The 16,751-nt window shown below is 43.9% G+C and overlaps 1 protein-coding gene across 1 annotated transcript in view; it reads right to left on the bottom strand.

Moving 5' to 3' along the window:
* Window positions 1–1,757: 1,757 nt before the first annotated feature.
* INSR (insulin receptor) overlaps window positions 1,758–16,751 on the bottom strand; it is a 106,111-nt gene continuing 91,117 nt past the window's right edge. Inside the window, exons 16-22 of the mRNA XM_026655084.1 lie at window positions 14,626–14,693; window positions 13,172–13,401; window positions 11,511–11,621; window positions 11,256–11,415; window positions 10,102–10,231; window positions 9,725–9,859; window positions 1,758–8,023 (exon numbers count right to left, since the gene is read on the bottom strand). Coding sequence (XP_026510869.1) covers window positions 7,669–8,023; window positions 9,725–9,859; window positions 10,102–10,231; window positions 11,256–11,415; window positions 11,511–11,621; window positions 13,172–13,401; window positions 14,626–14,693 — 1,189 coding nt within the window. The 3' untranslated portion in view covers window positions 1,758–7,668. The remainder of the gene's footprint in view (window positions 8,024–9,724; window positions 9,860–10,101; window positions 10,232–11,255; window positions 11,416–11,510; window positions 11,622–13,171; window positions 13,402–14,625; window positions 14,694–16,751) is intronic.

Genomic DNA, 16,751 nt, shown 5'->3' with positions numbered 1-16,751 from the left:
ATTGAGCCTTACTACTCAGGAAGATGTAAGCAGGATCTATTACTTAACTGAGTAGGAAACAATATCTGCAGTTACAATAGCAACTATAAATCCTGCTTCATGGTTGGAGCTGATCTTCAGTTGGGGTCAGGAAGGAAATTTCTCCCTCTGGTAAAAAAATTAAACAAGATGCAAGTGGGAAAAAATAAATAAATGAATAAAAAAATGGTTTTACATCTGCCTCCGATGCATCCAGCACTGCTTGATGCCTGTCACGGGACACCAGACTAGATGGGTCATCAGCATGTTCTATCAACTCTCTGGTTAGGCATGAAGGAGGTGCCTGGAACAGTCTTATTTAACCTGCCTGTGTGGGACGAGTTCTCTCCAAAAGGCAACAGTGGGGGGAAAAAACAAACCAAATCAAACACTAATTTTCCCCTTGGTGTAACAGAAAGGCAGCTCTAGACGTCTCCTGGCAGAAGGCGTTCCTTCTTGCCAATGTTTATCTAATGGCTTCATGCTACACACTCCTCTGCCCTAAGGACAGAACCCAGGACAGATCACACAAGCAATTATGCAGAGGAGTTAAACACACCTCAAACCACAAGCCTATAAATTGGCAGGTCTGACCGTTTTTTTCTGAACACCATTCATTTTGCCAGTGAAAGTATCGCTTATTCCAAGAGGTGAATCTAACGCCTTTAATGTGGTGAAGCAGCATTCAGTGCACAGAGAGCAGAGACACAAATTACTAGAGTTATTCTGGGATAATTTATTCAGAATTTTAATATAAACAGTTAATTGTTCAATATTTTACACACAGCAAGATTTTTAATATTCAAAGGTATTTTTTATACTTGTCACTGCTTGGCTCTTATATGAAAACATTGAAAAAATAAATCAAGCTTTTTTTTTTTTTATTTTTTTTTTTTAAAACCATGGCACATTTTGATCCTTTACTTTATTTCACAAAAGAGGTATATGCCAGACTATCAGCATTCTGGGACCTTGTGTGTGCAGAAAGGAAGGCAGGAGCAGCAAGATTAAACACAGAAAATATAAAGACTTCACAGAACTTCACCTAACATTTAACTGGATTTGCCTTCAGTTTATTTAAGGTACAAGCAGAACAATATTCACTTTTGGCTGAGTTTGATAAAGCTGATGACCAGTACGCACATCTGCGTAGTTCCTCAAACACAAACGACTGGTTTGATACTTGAACAAGTGTATCTGCACCCCACAGAAAGCTACAGGTAAAAGCTTTTAATTTTAAGTAGGATTTTAAAATTTTAATTCAATCGTCCAAAGTCAAAAGTGGCCTCTCTAAAAATTCCATCTTTGGGGGTGGGGTGGGGGTAAATATTCAGTAATGGGTGTTGAAGGGTTATTGGGCGCTGCTGGGAGAACTGAAATGAGATACGAGTGCTTTGGTAACAAGGGGGATAGTACATCAGAGAAATGCAAGGACTTTCTAGTTGAGTCAATATTTCCCAGTTCAACCTAGATTTTCCTGTTCATTGTAACACAAAGCGAGAGCTGAACTGGGAATATACTTTGCAGTGTGTTAATATTGGCCCTGACTCAGCTAGTTGCTCAAGCACATGCCTTAATTTAAGTCAATGAGATTTACTCAAGTACTTCAAAAAGTTAGGCATGTAGTTCATAATTAGACTATCAGGGTTGGAAGGGACCTCAGGGGGTCATCTAGTCCAACCCCCTGCTCAAAGCAGGACTAATCCCCAGACAGATTTTTGCCCCAGATTCCTAAATGGCCCCCTCAAGGACTGAACTCACAACCCTGGGTTTAGCAGGCCAATGCTCAAACCACTGAAGTCTGGGCCAAAACGTCTGTCAATCATGATTTTCTGGAATGAGTGAAATGAACCATTTACTAGGATTTTGGACAATGTAGGGAGTTAAGAACAAAAAAGACTTTCAGGAACGTTCTTTCTTGCTGACTGCAACTACTTCAGCAAAAAAAAGAGTAACACTGTAAAAATTAATACTAACTTTATTATACAAGATAAAAGTCACCACTTCTCCACCTGTACTTTTATAGCTTGCTTTGTGGTGCAGTACATTTGTTAAACTGCAAGAATAAGTGCTTATCTTCTGGAAAGACACGAATGGTTTGTTTTTTTAAAAAAGGACATATTTCATGGCAGCAGGTATTTGATAAAAACAGAAGTTTTAAAATTTCCTTCAAATATTCAAATTCTTCCAAAGGGAAAATTAAGTGTTGGCCTCATTCTTATGATATTCATAACAAGGCAAGCCAAAACAGAACAGGCTGAGGCATGTTAATGCTCTTACATCAACATTTGTGTACAGTATGCAAGCAGAGTTAACATCGAGCCAAGCATAAGATAATAAAAAGGCCAATTTTAATTTAAGTTCATAGAAACAACAACTAATCTTATCTCAGAGACTTTATGTATTTCTGAAGTTACTATTCCTCGATTCCAATTCATTCAACAGCTCCTTTCCCTGGACACTACTCATAGGAAACTGATAGGCGGCACCAGCTGTGCTTTCAAAGGCAATTAGTTCATGACATAAAACATGCCCACCTAGTCTCCAAGTAAAAGAGAAGATCCAAGAGAAGTTTAGTCAGGCGGCTTTTGAGGCAGGCTAGGAAATAAAGAGGATCAAAGGTTCTCCTGCAGTTTTCTTGCTTCCTCTGGTATTATTCGAGATGCCAGAGCAGAGCCTCGGAACCCATCTCACATGGATTGATGGGGCTCCCAGCATGAGCCTCTTTAGCAAACGTTTATGGCACAAAAAATTTTGGTTTGATTTCTAACTTGTAAAACAAGTGTACAGTCTCAGTAATATCTGGAGGCACCTGCTCTGTAGTGAAGGCTTAGTGCTCCTCAAGGCCCCTTCTTCATAGCACAGTGATATTCAAGAGGGAATTTGCTCTCCTCTCCCCTTCCCCCAAGAAAATGAGGCTCAAGGATAATTGGCACAGTATCTACCTCACTCCTGTCCTCCTCCTCCATCATATTCTAGGTAAATAGCACGGGAAACAACTTTGAGATTTTCCAAAGAGAAACCATCATCATATGCAACATACTAAAAATTAAGCAAAAAAGTGTCCCAATATTACCACACAAATTTGACAGGAAACAGATATACTACCCATAATCCAGAGTACCCTTTAGCAACCTAACAGCAGCCTTTTCCCATCTGATGTAGCTGCTTTACTACTCAATGTAAGGAAGATTGTGAAGCTGCAGCTTGGTCTATGTCATGGCACATGTCTAACCTAATCACTGCTGGCCCAGTTAGTTTACCAGAATCAGCTCTTCTATTTTACGACAGAATATTTACAAGCAGCCACAACGGACATTTTTGAACCTAGCAGATAGGTTTTGGTAGTGCAAGGTGTGCTGTATTGCAAGTGAAGTACCACCAGCCTCGCAAGAGACATTCAGGAAGTGGCAACTGAATTTAACGTGCAAATGCTTCTGAGAAACCTGTCTGTTCTCACGCTTTAACGTTTGCGTTACAGAAAGACAGCAGTGCACAGGGACTCACTGCTCATCTCTTCTGCTTTGCTAGCTTTAGAAATAGTGTTACATTGTGGGGCTGGACACCTTTTGCAGTGGGGGATGTGGAGAACTTCCTACCTGCTTCACGGGTTCTCAGGTGAATGCTAGGAAGGGGGGCCCATCCAGACATATGTTGTGGTCATCAGTACCAATGATAACCAGAAAGACACGTTTTGGACAAGAAGAAAGAGGGCTTCTCAGTAGTGTGCTGCAACTGCTCATCCTGAGCCATTCCACCCTGGGTCCTGGACTACTGTTCTCCTCCTCGCCTCTCACCAAAGGGCAGGATTTCTCCCTCAGCATGTGCCTGTGCTTCTGTTATAGTCACAGTATTTTCAGCTCTGATATGAATCTGTTAAGTTCATGAGAGCAACAGAGCTCCCCAGGGACTAGGAACAAGCCAATTATTGCAAACACCCTTTCTGCAAATGAGTTAGTAGGAACAGCTCAAAACCAGAAACTTTCGTACACCACACACAGATCTCATCAACTATATCCATGCACGGGCCCTGCTGCCTCTTGGCTGGGGTTACAGGAGTAGTTCCCAGCAAGACACAATGCCAGGGTTCTTCTGAGCCCCAACACGCTTCAGGATAATGACAATTTCAACAGCATGGACCACAATGTCAATTGTGGGCTAAAAATGAAGATTTCTCAAAGCAAACGTTGGGCTTTAGCAGAGCATTTTCAGTTGTGCTTCTCACCTCTACAGGAAAACAAGCATCAGCTTTAAAAGCTAAATGCTGTAACAGCTGATTTTTTTTTTTAAAAAGGAACTCGATTTCAACACTCACCCCCGCACCCACACACACGCATGCAGAGAGAGAGAAAGAGAAAGAGAAAAGAAGTTTGAAGTAACCCATTGAGGAACATGTATTTATGTCATGTGAATGGACTGCCTGGACCACAAACACAGTATGTATTCCCTGCCTTCTTCAAAGAGCTGGACATTGCAAGTCATGTGCACTACACAGGGCCAACCAATATCAACTAAAGCTAGCCAAACCCAATACGGGGTTCCAATATTTGTGTACATATAAGGTCTTCTACAGTGCCAACAACAGCCAGAGACAATCACTTCAATTCTGCAATGTTCCTAAAGCAACAATATGGTGAGAAAGTTGTACTTTCAGGGTCACATCTTGCTATCATTTACTCCAGATTCACACTAGTATAAATTACGAACATGGACATGATCCAAGCTGTCCAACTCAAACTAGATCTATTACGCACTGTTGATTATCTGGGTCCACACTGGTCACGTGTTATTCCAAACAAATGCCATTTATTCTATTTCAGGGCACTGCATCAGGAAGAACGTCCAAATACTTAAAATATTTAGCCCTGGAAATTGCTATTTTGTCCATATCAGGATATTTTCCTGATCACAGCAGAACTAAGAGGATTGCATCAGTCAAATTTGGCCATTGTGTACTTAGAGCCACAAATAGGGTCTTTGGTCATTACTGCTTAAGTTAAGTGATAAATAATGATTAGCTGTTCTCCCATCCCTCCGGTGAATGGTCCCTCGTATTGGAATCAGTTGATATTGATTTTCCCCAATTCATAATAGGTCCAGACCAGAATATTTCATCAAGTCTAGAGATGCACAATATTAAAAATAGCCTTATGGGATACTGAGGTAGACTGTGCCAGAATAGGACAAAACAAAAAACAAAAAACCCACCACACCCTCCTGCCTAGTTTTCAAAGATAAAAATGTACACGTTTTGTATGTTTTAAGAAAGAAAATTGTTTGTTTTTACAGTGATTTATTTTATATTAAAATAAATAAAAATTTTCCTAATAAGAAAACCTCTCTCAATTAGAAAAGTGTGTGAATACTTCTTCCCTGCAGTGTAGTGTAGAGCTGCTAAATAGTTACTAGTTTGTAAAGCACAAGAATGCAAGCTAGGCCTTTCGACCTGTGAAGTTCTGGCCTCAGATTTATACAATACATTTTGCATCTCATTTTGTGAACAATCTTTTTGTACCTTCTCCCTTTGTCCCAACTGAGTCAGGCCCTACAAACATAAGGGGGTGCTGTTCCTTTCAGGAGGTGCAGAAAGTCCATAATCCTTTATCTAGGTGCCGTACTACCAGGCGTCTATAGTTTTGGGTTAGCAGGGAGGGATCAGTGATGTGCTCCCTATTAGCACCAACCCTTATTTTATTTTCAGTGATTGGTCTTTCAATTGTAGGGACGCCGAAGCAGCCACACATGGTCTGGAGTAACAAGCCACACAGCTACATGCTTACTGCCCCACCCAGATGAGCCAGGACTGCACCCAGCACAGGGAACTCATGGGGTCACAAAGAAAAGCTGCTGATTTTCACCTTCGGTCTCCCTTTGAAACCATCACCTGCATTACAATCGCCTGCAACATCCAGGGGTTTGCTTCTTTCAAGCCTATTAGTACATTCACTCCCCGCTGCTTCAGCCCCTTTCCCTGACAGTACATCCTTTCATCACTGTAGGAGACATGTAGTTTCATGATGCTTTTCTAACACCCTAAGCTAAACAGCTTTGCCTTTTATGCAAACAGCAGCAAAACAAAGCCCAGCCCAAAACACAAAAGTTAGCATCCTGAAGAGCTGGAGGTGTTGGCTAAGAACAAAACCACCCCGTAACTATCCACGGGGCATGGTGCAGGTATCTCAGGAAAACGCCAAAGTCCCACTTGTTGTGCCAGGCCAAATGCCCACGCAGGCTGCAGACAGGCACAGACTAGTTCACCACAGTCACGTTCAGCTTCGGCTCCACTCATGGAGCCAGGAGCCTGGCACTTCCCCCTTTGGGTTGGGTTAGTGTCTGTTGTTCTGTTAGAGTTTTTGCTCTTTCACTTGGCGCCGTTTTCTCCAATGTCTGTGGGAAAGTGCACATGGAAGGGAAAGAAAGTGAAGTAGCCGAGCGACGGAGGGCTGAGGCAATGCTTTGTCTGTCAGCCTCCACCAACCAACTCAAGTCCAAACGACTTTATCTTGGGGCTTTAGCTGGAGCCGGCTGACTGTGTGATATAAATCACGAAACTATATTTTAAAGCCTTGTCAAGTACAAACTTAACATGTGCTTCATAGTTCCTAAGAGGGTAATCAGCTAAAATAAAGTTCATTCTGAAATCCATGGACCACTTTAAGACCAAACAAACACCCCAATCCCCTCCCCCCAAAAAGAATCATAAACACTCAATAATTTATATGGTAGTTAACATTTAAAACTAAAAACATTTTAAATATGTTACAACAAACAATATATATACTCAATGCTATAAGGACAGAAAGCTTGATATCAGGTCAGGGGTTCCTGTTTTGTTTGGTCTTGAAAGTAGCCACAAATCTCAGATTTCTACTCCTTTGGCTCCTAGCATATTTTTCCTCATATGCTAATGAGAGAAAACTGCTCCCAAGAGTCCTTAGTACAAAAATAATCTGTTTGAGGTTCAATCACTCCAGGAAACTGGGAAAGAGAGAAGTACACACTTCCAAGAAGAGGAAAGCTTCTGTGAGAACATACAAAACTTATGTACAAAAGAAGTGTATATTTGTATATATAGACACACCCCATGTATATATACTGCGCGCGCACACACACACACACACACACACACTCGGATTTAACTCATTAAAAAAGTATGAAAGCAGCAGCTATTGGTCAATCTGAGGAAATGGCGTGTCCAATTGATGGGTGTTAAAATCCTTCGGCTGTAGTGAAAGAAACGCTTCTGAAGAGGATGCCATAAAGCTTGGAATTCTACTGAGAACATTTATGTCCTGCGGAAGTTTTGTTCTGCACTTTTATAATGTAGCTCAGATATCATTGATTTTCATTTCCTTTGTTGGCAAATGTGGATTCTCTTCTTTCAACCTAATTTACAAGGTCAGTTTCTGTTTTGAACCATGGCTACAGAAGGGACAGCCACCATGGAAACCTTTTCCATTTATGTTCACAGATAAGTCCATTGACAACCACTCAACTTGTCAAAAAAAAGGTCTCTTAATCATAAGATGATTAAAAATCTGAACAGAGAATTTGTAGTTGTATGTCATACGCTGTGGCAGCAACAACAAGAGTCCTGAGATTCACAGAGGGGAAAAGCAAAGACACAACCCTTGGGCCAAACAGGAGGTGTTAGGAAGGGCTCGACCTAGGCATGGACAGAATCCGCCCGTTTTTCTTGCCACCGTTCATGTGAGTGTAAGGTATATGCTCTTCATAGTTCCCCTTGAGGCCCATGGAGGGCCCATTGTCCCGCCCCAGTACTTTGTCCCTCTGCGAATAGGAGGAAGGGTCAAGGGGTATGCTCTCCATGTTCTCAAAGTCCATCTCAAACTCCTCTGTCTCGGGAGGTTTGTTTTCTTCACTGTAAAAGAATGACACCTCCTGGAAGCTGGGGTGCAAGTCCTCCTTCAGCATCTCAATGATCTCGATGAAGGTAGGGCGCATTTTGGGGTTGTACTGCCAGCACATCTGCATCAGGCTGTGCCTGAAAGGGGATAAAGAAGAGAGAGTCAGTATCTGGGAATCACTTTCACAGGCACAGACCTGAGCAGGGGCTGGTGTCATTTAATATCCAAACCAATGTTGGGACAAACTCCCTGCAATGGCTGTCAACTCTCTGATTCCCGGGTCGAACATTTCCACTTACAGTCTCTTATGTTTTCTTCTCTTCCTCTCCAGTTTCTCTTCCTGGTCTCCACTTTTCCTATTATAGCCTCATGCTCCTCTCCTTCCATGTCTGTCAGGGCCCATGACTCCCTCAGATTCATTCAATTGTAGAAACACAGGAATGGAAAGAACCTCCTGGCCATGGAGCCCATTCCGCTGCTACTGCAGGCCACCCCAACATATAACCCTGTTCATAAAACTTACTGAGCTTCATTTTAAAACTAGTTCAGTTGTTTGCCCCACTACTGCTACTGAGAGGCTGTTCCAGAACCTCTCTCCTCTAATGATCAGAAACCTTCTAATTTCCAGTCTCAATTTTCCCATGGCCAATTTATACCCTATTTTATTCTTTTTCCAAGTCTGCTTAATGTTCTCTCTCTCTCTCTCTACAAGAGGTTTTCTTTTTGAGCCTCCCTGTATTTCTGACCTCCAGTGTTTGCCCTTTCCCCATCCCTCTCATCTCTACTTGCCCTGCCATTCCTCCTCCCAGCTGCTCCCGTGGGCAGCCCAGGTCCTGTTCACGTTCCAAATGCAGGCTCTGGAAGATGATGGCTAACATGCCAGACAACACGCAGTCTAGAGCTGGCTAGGCTTGGGTAGCAGGACACAAACAGCTCCACTGCCATTTTTAAAACTAAACCCTGGAGCTAGCACTCCAGCTCTTAAGCACCATCACTCTCTTAGTAACCCCTCCACCTGAGGGGCCATAGGGGGTTAGCCTATTGTTATTCCCATCATTTGAGAGGAGAGTTTCAGTGCTCCCTTGAGGCTGGCTACAGAAGCAAACACGGAGCACACGCTGGGCAAGGATACAACGCTGATGGGATGACAAAACCACTGGAGAGGACAGACTAACTTAGGGCCCTTGCTATGCCTGAGAGACAGGAAAAAGCACAAGACAAGACACTTTGCGCCCTCCCTTCCCATTCACCATATGAGGGATTCCTGAAAGTTAATGCATGGAAAGTGGCCACCACTCTTGCCTAGAATCAAACCAGGTGGAATTGTCTAACACAGACGTATGACCAGGTGTCGATTTGCAGACAGCTTCTACAGTGCGTTAGCCCCCTCCCCCTTTGATCGATGAGCCTCTCCCCAGCATTTCCAGCCACTTGGCTAGGAACTGCAGAGAAGCAAGCACAGTCCTAGCACATCACTCTGCAGAGGTGAATCACTGTGCATTAAAACACAGTGATGGGAAAAGGCCTTTTGTTTTGGCCTTTCCCTGTGTTCTGGCCTTCACCCCCTCTGGTGTGCACTCTCTCTTCTTACGATCATACAGCCCAGTTTAGTTTGGCTTTCCTTTCTGGTCGCCTGAGCTGCCCTTAACTCTCCTCTTCATCTCTGGGTCACTCAGGATGGGGTGACAACATTTCTTTGTCAGGTGGTTCTCAAAATTCAGCTTTGCTCCCCCCGTTCATCAGGGTGGGAGGGGGGTGGAATTACAGCCACCTTCACTGGCCATACCTTAACCAAAGGAGCACAACTTGGTCAGTTCCCACTCGCCTCTAGTACTTACAGTCTCTCTGGACAGTTGTCTGGCTGATCCAGGTATCCTCCATCCATTACAAATTTTAGCACCTGTTCATTAGAGAGTCCCTGGTATGGCTGTTCCGCCAAACTACTTATCTCCCAAAGGACAACTCCAAATGACCTGAGAAAAGACCAGAACCACGGATCAGACTGATATTGAGGATCTAGAGAAGACAATGTTCAGCTTACTTTTGGTGCAGGGAGATTTTAGAAGATGCACTACATATTTAAGAAGCGGCTTCAAAATATAATTTCCTGTTCTCTGAAGAACTTACCCCCCCACACACACACACACATCGAGTCACCCATGTCCCTATTAGGGCTCATACTACAATTCATCACGGAATGCAGAGTGCAACTTACCACCCATCTGAGTAAGCAGTAAAGACACCATCCTTTAGAGATTCGGGTGCCATCCACCTCACAGGCAGCAGCCCTTTGCCTCCTTTACGGTAATAGTCGGTCTCATAGATGTCTCTGGTCATGCCAAAGTCTGACAAAAGAAGTTAGGATGTATTACTAATGCCCAGTCCTTGCTGAAAGGACTCCGATTTCTGTAACATGTGCACATTAACACTGTGTGTACCAGCACAGAAGGCAGGGCCAGGTACCCACAGCGCAGGACTCCTGCCTACTTCATTCCACAGGTGTCTTCCACAATCCTCTCCTGGATCTCTGCACTGTGGGAGCCACAGTCGCTTGCCTTAGAGTCTGTCCTGCTGCCCAGTGACTCCAACTATATTAAGTTACACCACAGAAAACAATTCCTTTCCTTAGGGTCAGGCTATTGTGCCTATGACACCCCAACTTTCAGTCATGCTGCTATCTTGAGAGTATTTAGAGAATGAGCACATTCCCCCCCCCCCCATCTCCTTCCTAAACTATTATGCAGCCATGGTACCATTCACGCTCACAGTTGTAACTAAGCCCTATTTTGACTGATCTCTTCCCACTCGTTTGATGAAAACAGAATTCCTTTTGGTCTGAAATTCCAGATGGCTGGCCTGAGGCCAGAGGAGGCTTTGAGGGGGGGTTTGGATTATTTTTAAATTTTATCGACTCAACTGGTGTTAAGAACTTGTTTTATACATTTGTCCTCCATAAAAACTAGTCCTTGGGCCTAATTACATCTTTAGCAGTCCTTAGCTTTTAGTTCATGCTCCATGAATAGGATACTTTCTCTGTCACAGTTCTCATGGAAGCAAGAAATAATATGACATTTCCTGAGGAGCTCTCATTAGAGGAAGTTATTAACTACATTTCAGTAGAAGCTATAGAAGCTGCAGTGAGGCTCACCTAGACAATCCACTTACCAAAGCGCCTTCAGGTCCTTCTGCAAGGCAGGTGAAACAGGAAAAGATATTGGACAAAGAAGGTTCACCTTAGTGTAGAACTTTAAAGACAGTTAAAAACCAACGGAGATCAGATGGCTTTTTATAGCACTAGTCTAGAATTTCACAGAACCTCCTTCTCAACAGGGAAAGCTTAGTATTAGATTTGACACACACATTACATACCTCCAATTTTTACAGTAAAATCTTCTGCAACCATACAGTTACGGGCTGCAAGGTCTCTGTGGACAAACTTTTTGGCATTCAGGTAAGCCATACCATCTGCAATCTCTGCAGCCATCTGGATCATCTCTCTGAGAGTTGGTGGGGGACGGCCAGGGTTATTCTGAAGTTAAGTCAGAAAGTATTAAAGACCAAAGCAAGTCAGTCTGTTGTATGACACCCCCACCCCCTCCAATATCGCTTCTCTCCCACCTTTACCTCAGCATCAGGTCTGAGGGAGCGAAGGTAACTTTTCAGATCTCCATGTGCCATCAGTTCCATGACAACCAGTGTGGGTTGTCCTTTTGAGACCACCCCTAGGAGGCGAACCTGAAAAACAGAAATGGGGATTCTCCCTTAGCGTTGTGTCTGGGCATGGCACATTTGTGAAAATGGAGTTTACAATGAAACCAACTGTGACGCATGGCTGGAAAGGGTTAAACAGCTCGCAGGCTGAATGACCCAAAGCCCACCTTTAAAGTCATGTTAGAAAGGTACGGGAATGATAAATTAGGGCCATTCATGCTAAATAGGCTAGAACTTTGAAATGCAAACCTATATTGTTAGAAGTAATACTAATTGTGTGTATCTTAGATGCTCCCTGTAAACAGACGAGATCAAAAGGGAATATTAACATTTAGATGAATCTTGGGTAAAATAATGTCATTGTCTATATGTCTCTTTGAAGTCTGTAATAGACTGCCTAATGGATAAATTGCCCTATGTTAATTTGTGTAACTAATTACTGGTGTTTAGAAAGCAAAAGGTTACATCAAAAGCCTATTGTTTAACAAGGACTGTGTGGTCAAGTGGATGCTAGAACACTGTATAAAAAGACCCTTGGATCCTGATTCTGTCATCTCAGATCTGCTTAGGCTTCGTCAGGGGAAGTTTGAGTCGTAAGACTGAGGTCCCAGTTATGCTGGTATGCCCTGAATATGAGATTTGGACATTGGACTATGACCTATGAACTGAATTCTAAAGGAACTCTTTGCAACTACAAAGCTCACCATCTCTGCTATGAATCTGAACCTCAATGGATTGAACTCATGTCTGTATGTATATTGATCTTTTAACCATACTCTCTCTCGTTTTTTAATAAATTTTAGTTTAGTTAATAAGAATTAGCTGTAGCGTGTATTTGGCTAAGATCTGAAACATTCATTAACCTGGGAGGTAATGTATCCGATCCTTTGGGATTGGTAGAACCTTTTCTTTTATATGATGAAATAAGATTTTCAGAAATCATCATATTTGACTTAGGTACCTGGTTGGAGCCCTGAGGCTGGATCACTTTTAAGGGACCTGTGTTGTTTGGACTTCTGAGTAACTAGTAAGATAATAAAGAAGCTGTTTTATGCTGGCTTGGTAAATCTAAGTATTGGAATATCCACCAGTTTTGTGTCTTCCCCATTCTTTCAGTTCACCCTAATTGAGTGACCATAGCTGGCCCCATTCTGGTCACACCAACACTTCTGTAGCAGGTTTCAGAGTAGCAGCGGTGTTAGTCTGTATCCGCAAAAAGAACAGGAGTACATGTGGCACCTTAGAGACTAATAAATTTATTAGAGCATAAGCTTTCGTGGGCTACAGCCCACTTCTTCGGATCCACTTCTGTAGCAAGATCCCAGAGTGCTGTCATGGGACACAGGGCCCTATCATGAAGGGGGGGGAGGGGGGGAGTTTGAAAGAGCACAAGGGAAATGATACAGGAAGACGAATTTTCCAGACTCTGCCAATCTCTCTCACTGATGGATTTTGCTTCCCTTTTAACCATTTTTTCAGCCTGATTCTCTAGCATTATAAAGCACTAAAGGGACATTAGTTCAAAGGTGGGATTTTCACCAGCAAGTCATTTAATGTAGAGAAACTTCACTTACCACGTGATGGCAGCTGAACCCTTTCATTACAGAAGCTTCATTCAGAAACTCAATGCGCTCCCGGAGGCTGGCAGATTCGTTAACGGTTTTCACAGCTACCCGAGTCTCTGGCTCCCCTTTCACTATGTCTTTGGCTATCCCTTCATACACCATCCCAAAGGAGCCTTGGCCGAGCTCTCGGAGAAGGTTAATCTTGTCTCGTGGGACTTCCCATTCATCGGGCACATAAACTGTCACATGGAGAAAGACATTTCTGAATGAGCAGAGTGGTTACTGGAGAGAGGTTTCTGCAATCAGGCACAGGAGACAGGAACACCCAGGCCTTGACACTATTCCCATCTCAGCAAGACAGGGGCTAGACTAGAGACTGGGGGCCAAAGTCACCCCCGCCTTGTGCAGCCATTTACACGTGGGTGTGAAACACTGCCTAATCAGACAGCAGTATTTCATTCCCACTTTATCCTGGTGCAAATGTCTGCACAAGGGGTGAGGCGAGGAGCGTCTGTCCCACAGACAGTAGGACTGAGTCTTGCAAAGCGTGTGCCAGGGAGAATCTGCAGGAGGAGTGACAGAACGCAGCAGCAAGTGCACAATGCAGGTAAAAAGGGGATTATGATCCACAAGCAGACATCCAGCATTTGCATTCACTAGTTCGAACGCCCATGTCTCGCTCCTGTACTGGATGTAATATTCCGCACCGAGCTCACTTTCCACGAAGATATAACAAATCTAAACAAATAACGGATACAAAGACACTGTTCTAAAACTCAACATCTTAAAATAATCTTGCTTTGTTCAGACTGTCAGCCTTGTACTGCAGAAGTCTGGGCGAGAAGACAAACATGACTGCTTCAGTAAAGAAATAAGCTAAAGCTAGATTCCAGTAAACAGCCCCCTTCTTACTCCTCTTAACACAATGAAATTAGATGCACAGTACTTTGCTTAAACACAGTGTATTTGTCCAAGCGGACAGGCATTCCTACAGCAGGAAAAGGAGGAAACGCCTTTCCAAACCCTTTTCGGTGGATTACACAGAGCAGCCCTGAGAAATGCAGGGCATGCGAAAGATGCAGGTGTTGACTGTGATCCCATTAGATATTCTTTGCAAAGCATCAATGTACCAGAGACTCTTGAGCAAAAAAACCTGGAGATATACAACAGCCAAGAGTGGCAGTAAAATATGTTCCTATGCTGTAGCACACAGCTCGAAGTAGTGAGCATGTTAATAGCACACCACTTCCCAATAGTTATCGCCAACCCAAAAGTGGGCTTATTTTTTTTAAACTAACTGAGCTCCTCTTCTCTACCCTAGAATTGCTCTAGTAGCAGCATTTGCCCACCCAGGAATGGACAAGAACATCCTTTAAGCTTTTATACGTTGATCCATGTTTCCTAAGTCATAATTCAAAACCAAGTGAAGCACTGGAATGGTCAGAACTGCAGCATGCTCTCACCATCACTGGCACTCAGGTACTCCGGGTTAGAGGATGCATAGAGCGGCCCAGTTGGTCCTTCAGTTTGTCTGGAAGCAAGACAGATACATACAAAGTTTCAGTATTTCTACAGTTTTATGCTTTGTGTTTTTGTCACCTTAGGGCTCGCGGGGCTGATTGCCTGACCAACCTGATTGCCTTCTATGATGAGATGACTGGCTCTATGGATATGGGGAAAGCGGTGGATGTGAGATATCTTGACTTTAGCAAAGCTTTTGATATTGTTTCCCATAGTATTCTTGCCAGCAAGTTAAAGAAGTATGGATTGGATCAATGGACTATAAGGTGGATAGAAAGCTGGCTAGATTGTCGGGCTCAACGGGTAGTGATCTACGGCTCAATGTCTAGTTGGCAGCCGGTTTCAAGTGGAGTGCCCCAGGGGTCAGTTTCGTTCAACATCTTTATTAATGATCTGGATGATGGGATGAACTGCACCCTCAGCAAGTTCGCAGATGACACTAAGCTGGGGGGAGAGGTAGATAAGCTGGAGGGTAGGGATAGGGTCCAGAGTGACCTAGACAAATTGGAGGATTGGACCAAAAGAAATCTGATGAGGTTCAACAAGTGCAGAGTCCTGCTCTTAGGAAGGAAGAATCCCACGCACAGCTACAGGCTGGGGACCGTCTGGCTAAGCAGCTGTTCTGCAGAAAAGGACCTGGGGATTACAGCGGATGAGAAGTTGGATATGAGTCAGCAGTGTGCCCTTGTTACCAAGAAGGCTAACGGCATATTGGGCTGTATTAGTAGGAGCACTGCCAGCAGATCGACAGAAGTGATTATTCCCCTCTATTTGGCACTGGTGAGGCCACACCGGGAGTACTGCGTCCAGTTTTGGGCCCCCCACTACAAGAAGGATGAGGACAAACTGGAGAGAGTCCAGCGGAAGGCAAACAAAAATGATTAGGAGGCTGGGGCACATGACTTATGAGGCGAGGCTAAGGGAACTGGGGTTATTTAGTCTGCAGAAGAGAAGAGTGAGGGGGAATTTGATAGCAGCCTTCAGCTACCTGAAGGGGGGTTCCAAAGAGGATGGAGCTCGGCTGTTCTCAGTAGTGGCAGATGACAGAACAAGAAGAAATGGTCTCAAGTTGCAGTGGGAGGGGTCTAGGGCAGTGGTTCTCAAACTTTTGTCCTGGTGACCCCTTTCACATAGCAAGCCTCTGAGTGCGACCCCCCTTATAAATTAAAAACACTTTTTTATATATTTAAGACTATTATAAATGCTGGAGGCAAAGCGGGGTTTGGGGTGGAGGCTGACAGCTCACGACCCCCCATGTAATAACCTCATGACCCCCTGAGGGGTCCCGACCCCCAGTTTGAGAACCCCTGGTCTAGGGGAACCCTGACATGGTGGCAGCGCGGTGGGATCATTTTGAACCAGAAGCACAGACTTCAGGATTTTAAAAGAACAAGTGGCCTTTTTCCTGAATTTCTGGCTAAATCACTTGGTGGTGGCAGCAATACCGTCCAAGGACAAGGAAAGGATTTGTGCCTTGGGGAAGTTTTTAGCCTAAGCTGGTAGAAATAAGCTTGGGGGTCTTTCATGTGGACAGGTTGGATATTAGGAAACACTATTTCACTAGGAGGGTGGTGAAGCACTGGAATGGGTTACCTAGGGAGGAGGTGGAATCTCCATCCTTATTGGTTTTTAAGGCCCAGCTTGACAAAGCCCTGGCTGGGATGATTTAGTTGGTGTTGGTCCTGCTTTGAGCAGGGGGTTGGACTAGATGACTTCCTGAGGTCCCTTCCAACCCTGATATTCTGTGATTCTATGACTTGGGCTCATGGGGTTGTTTCATTGTTGTGTAGACTTCTGGGCTCAGACTGGAGCCTGAGCTCTGGGACCCTCCCACCTCGTGGGGTCCTAGAGTCCGGGCTCCACCAGTCCTGTGGCCTCAGTCCCACAAATCAGAGTCGGCTGGCATGGGCCAGCCGCAGCTGTCTAGTTGCCATGTAGACATACCCTTAGAGTCTACATACAGCCATGCAATTAAAACAACTCCCAAAGCACAGGACAGATAACAGCTCCTGAACTTTAGATCTCCAAATGCAAGATGTTTCCTAGACAAGTCATTTAGCTGTTCTGC

The sequence above is a fragment of the Terrapene carolina genome, unplaced genomic scaffold (genome assembly GCF_002925995.2).
Source record: "Terrapene carolina triunguis isolate 2854851 unplaced genomic scaffold, T_m_triunguis-2.0 Scaffold194, whole genome shotgun sequence".
In the NCBI taxonomy this organism is placed as follows: Eukaryota; Metazoa; Chordata; order Testudines; family Emydidae; genus Terrapene; species Terrapene triunguis.
The sequence above is the reverse complement of the archived record's forward strand: the minus strand, read 5'-3'. Positions and strand labels throughout refer to the sequence as shown.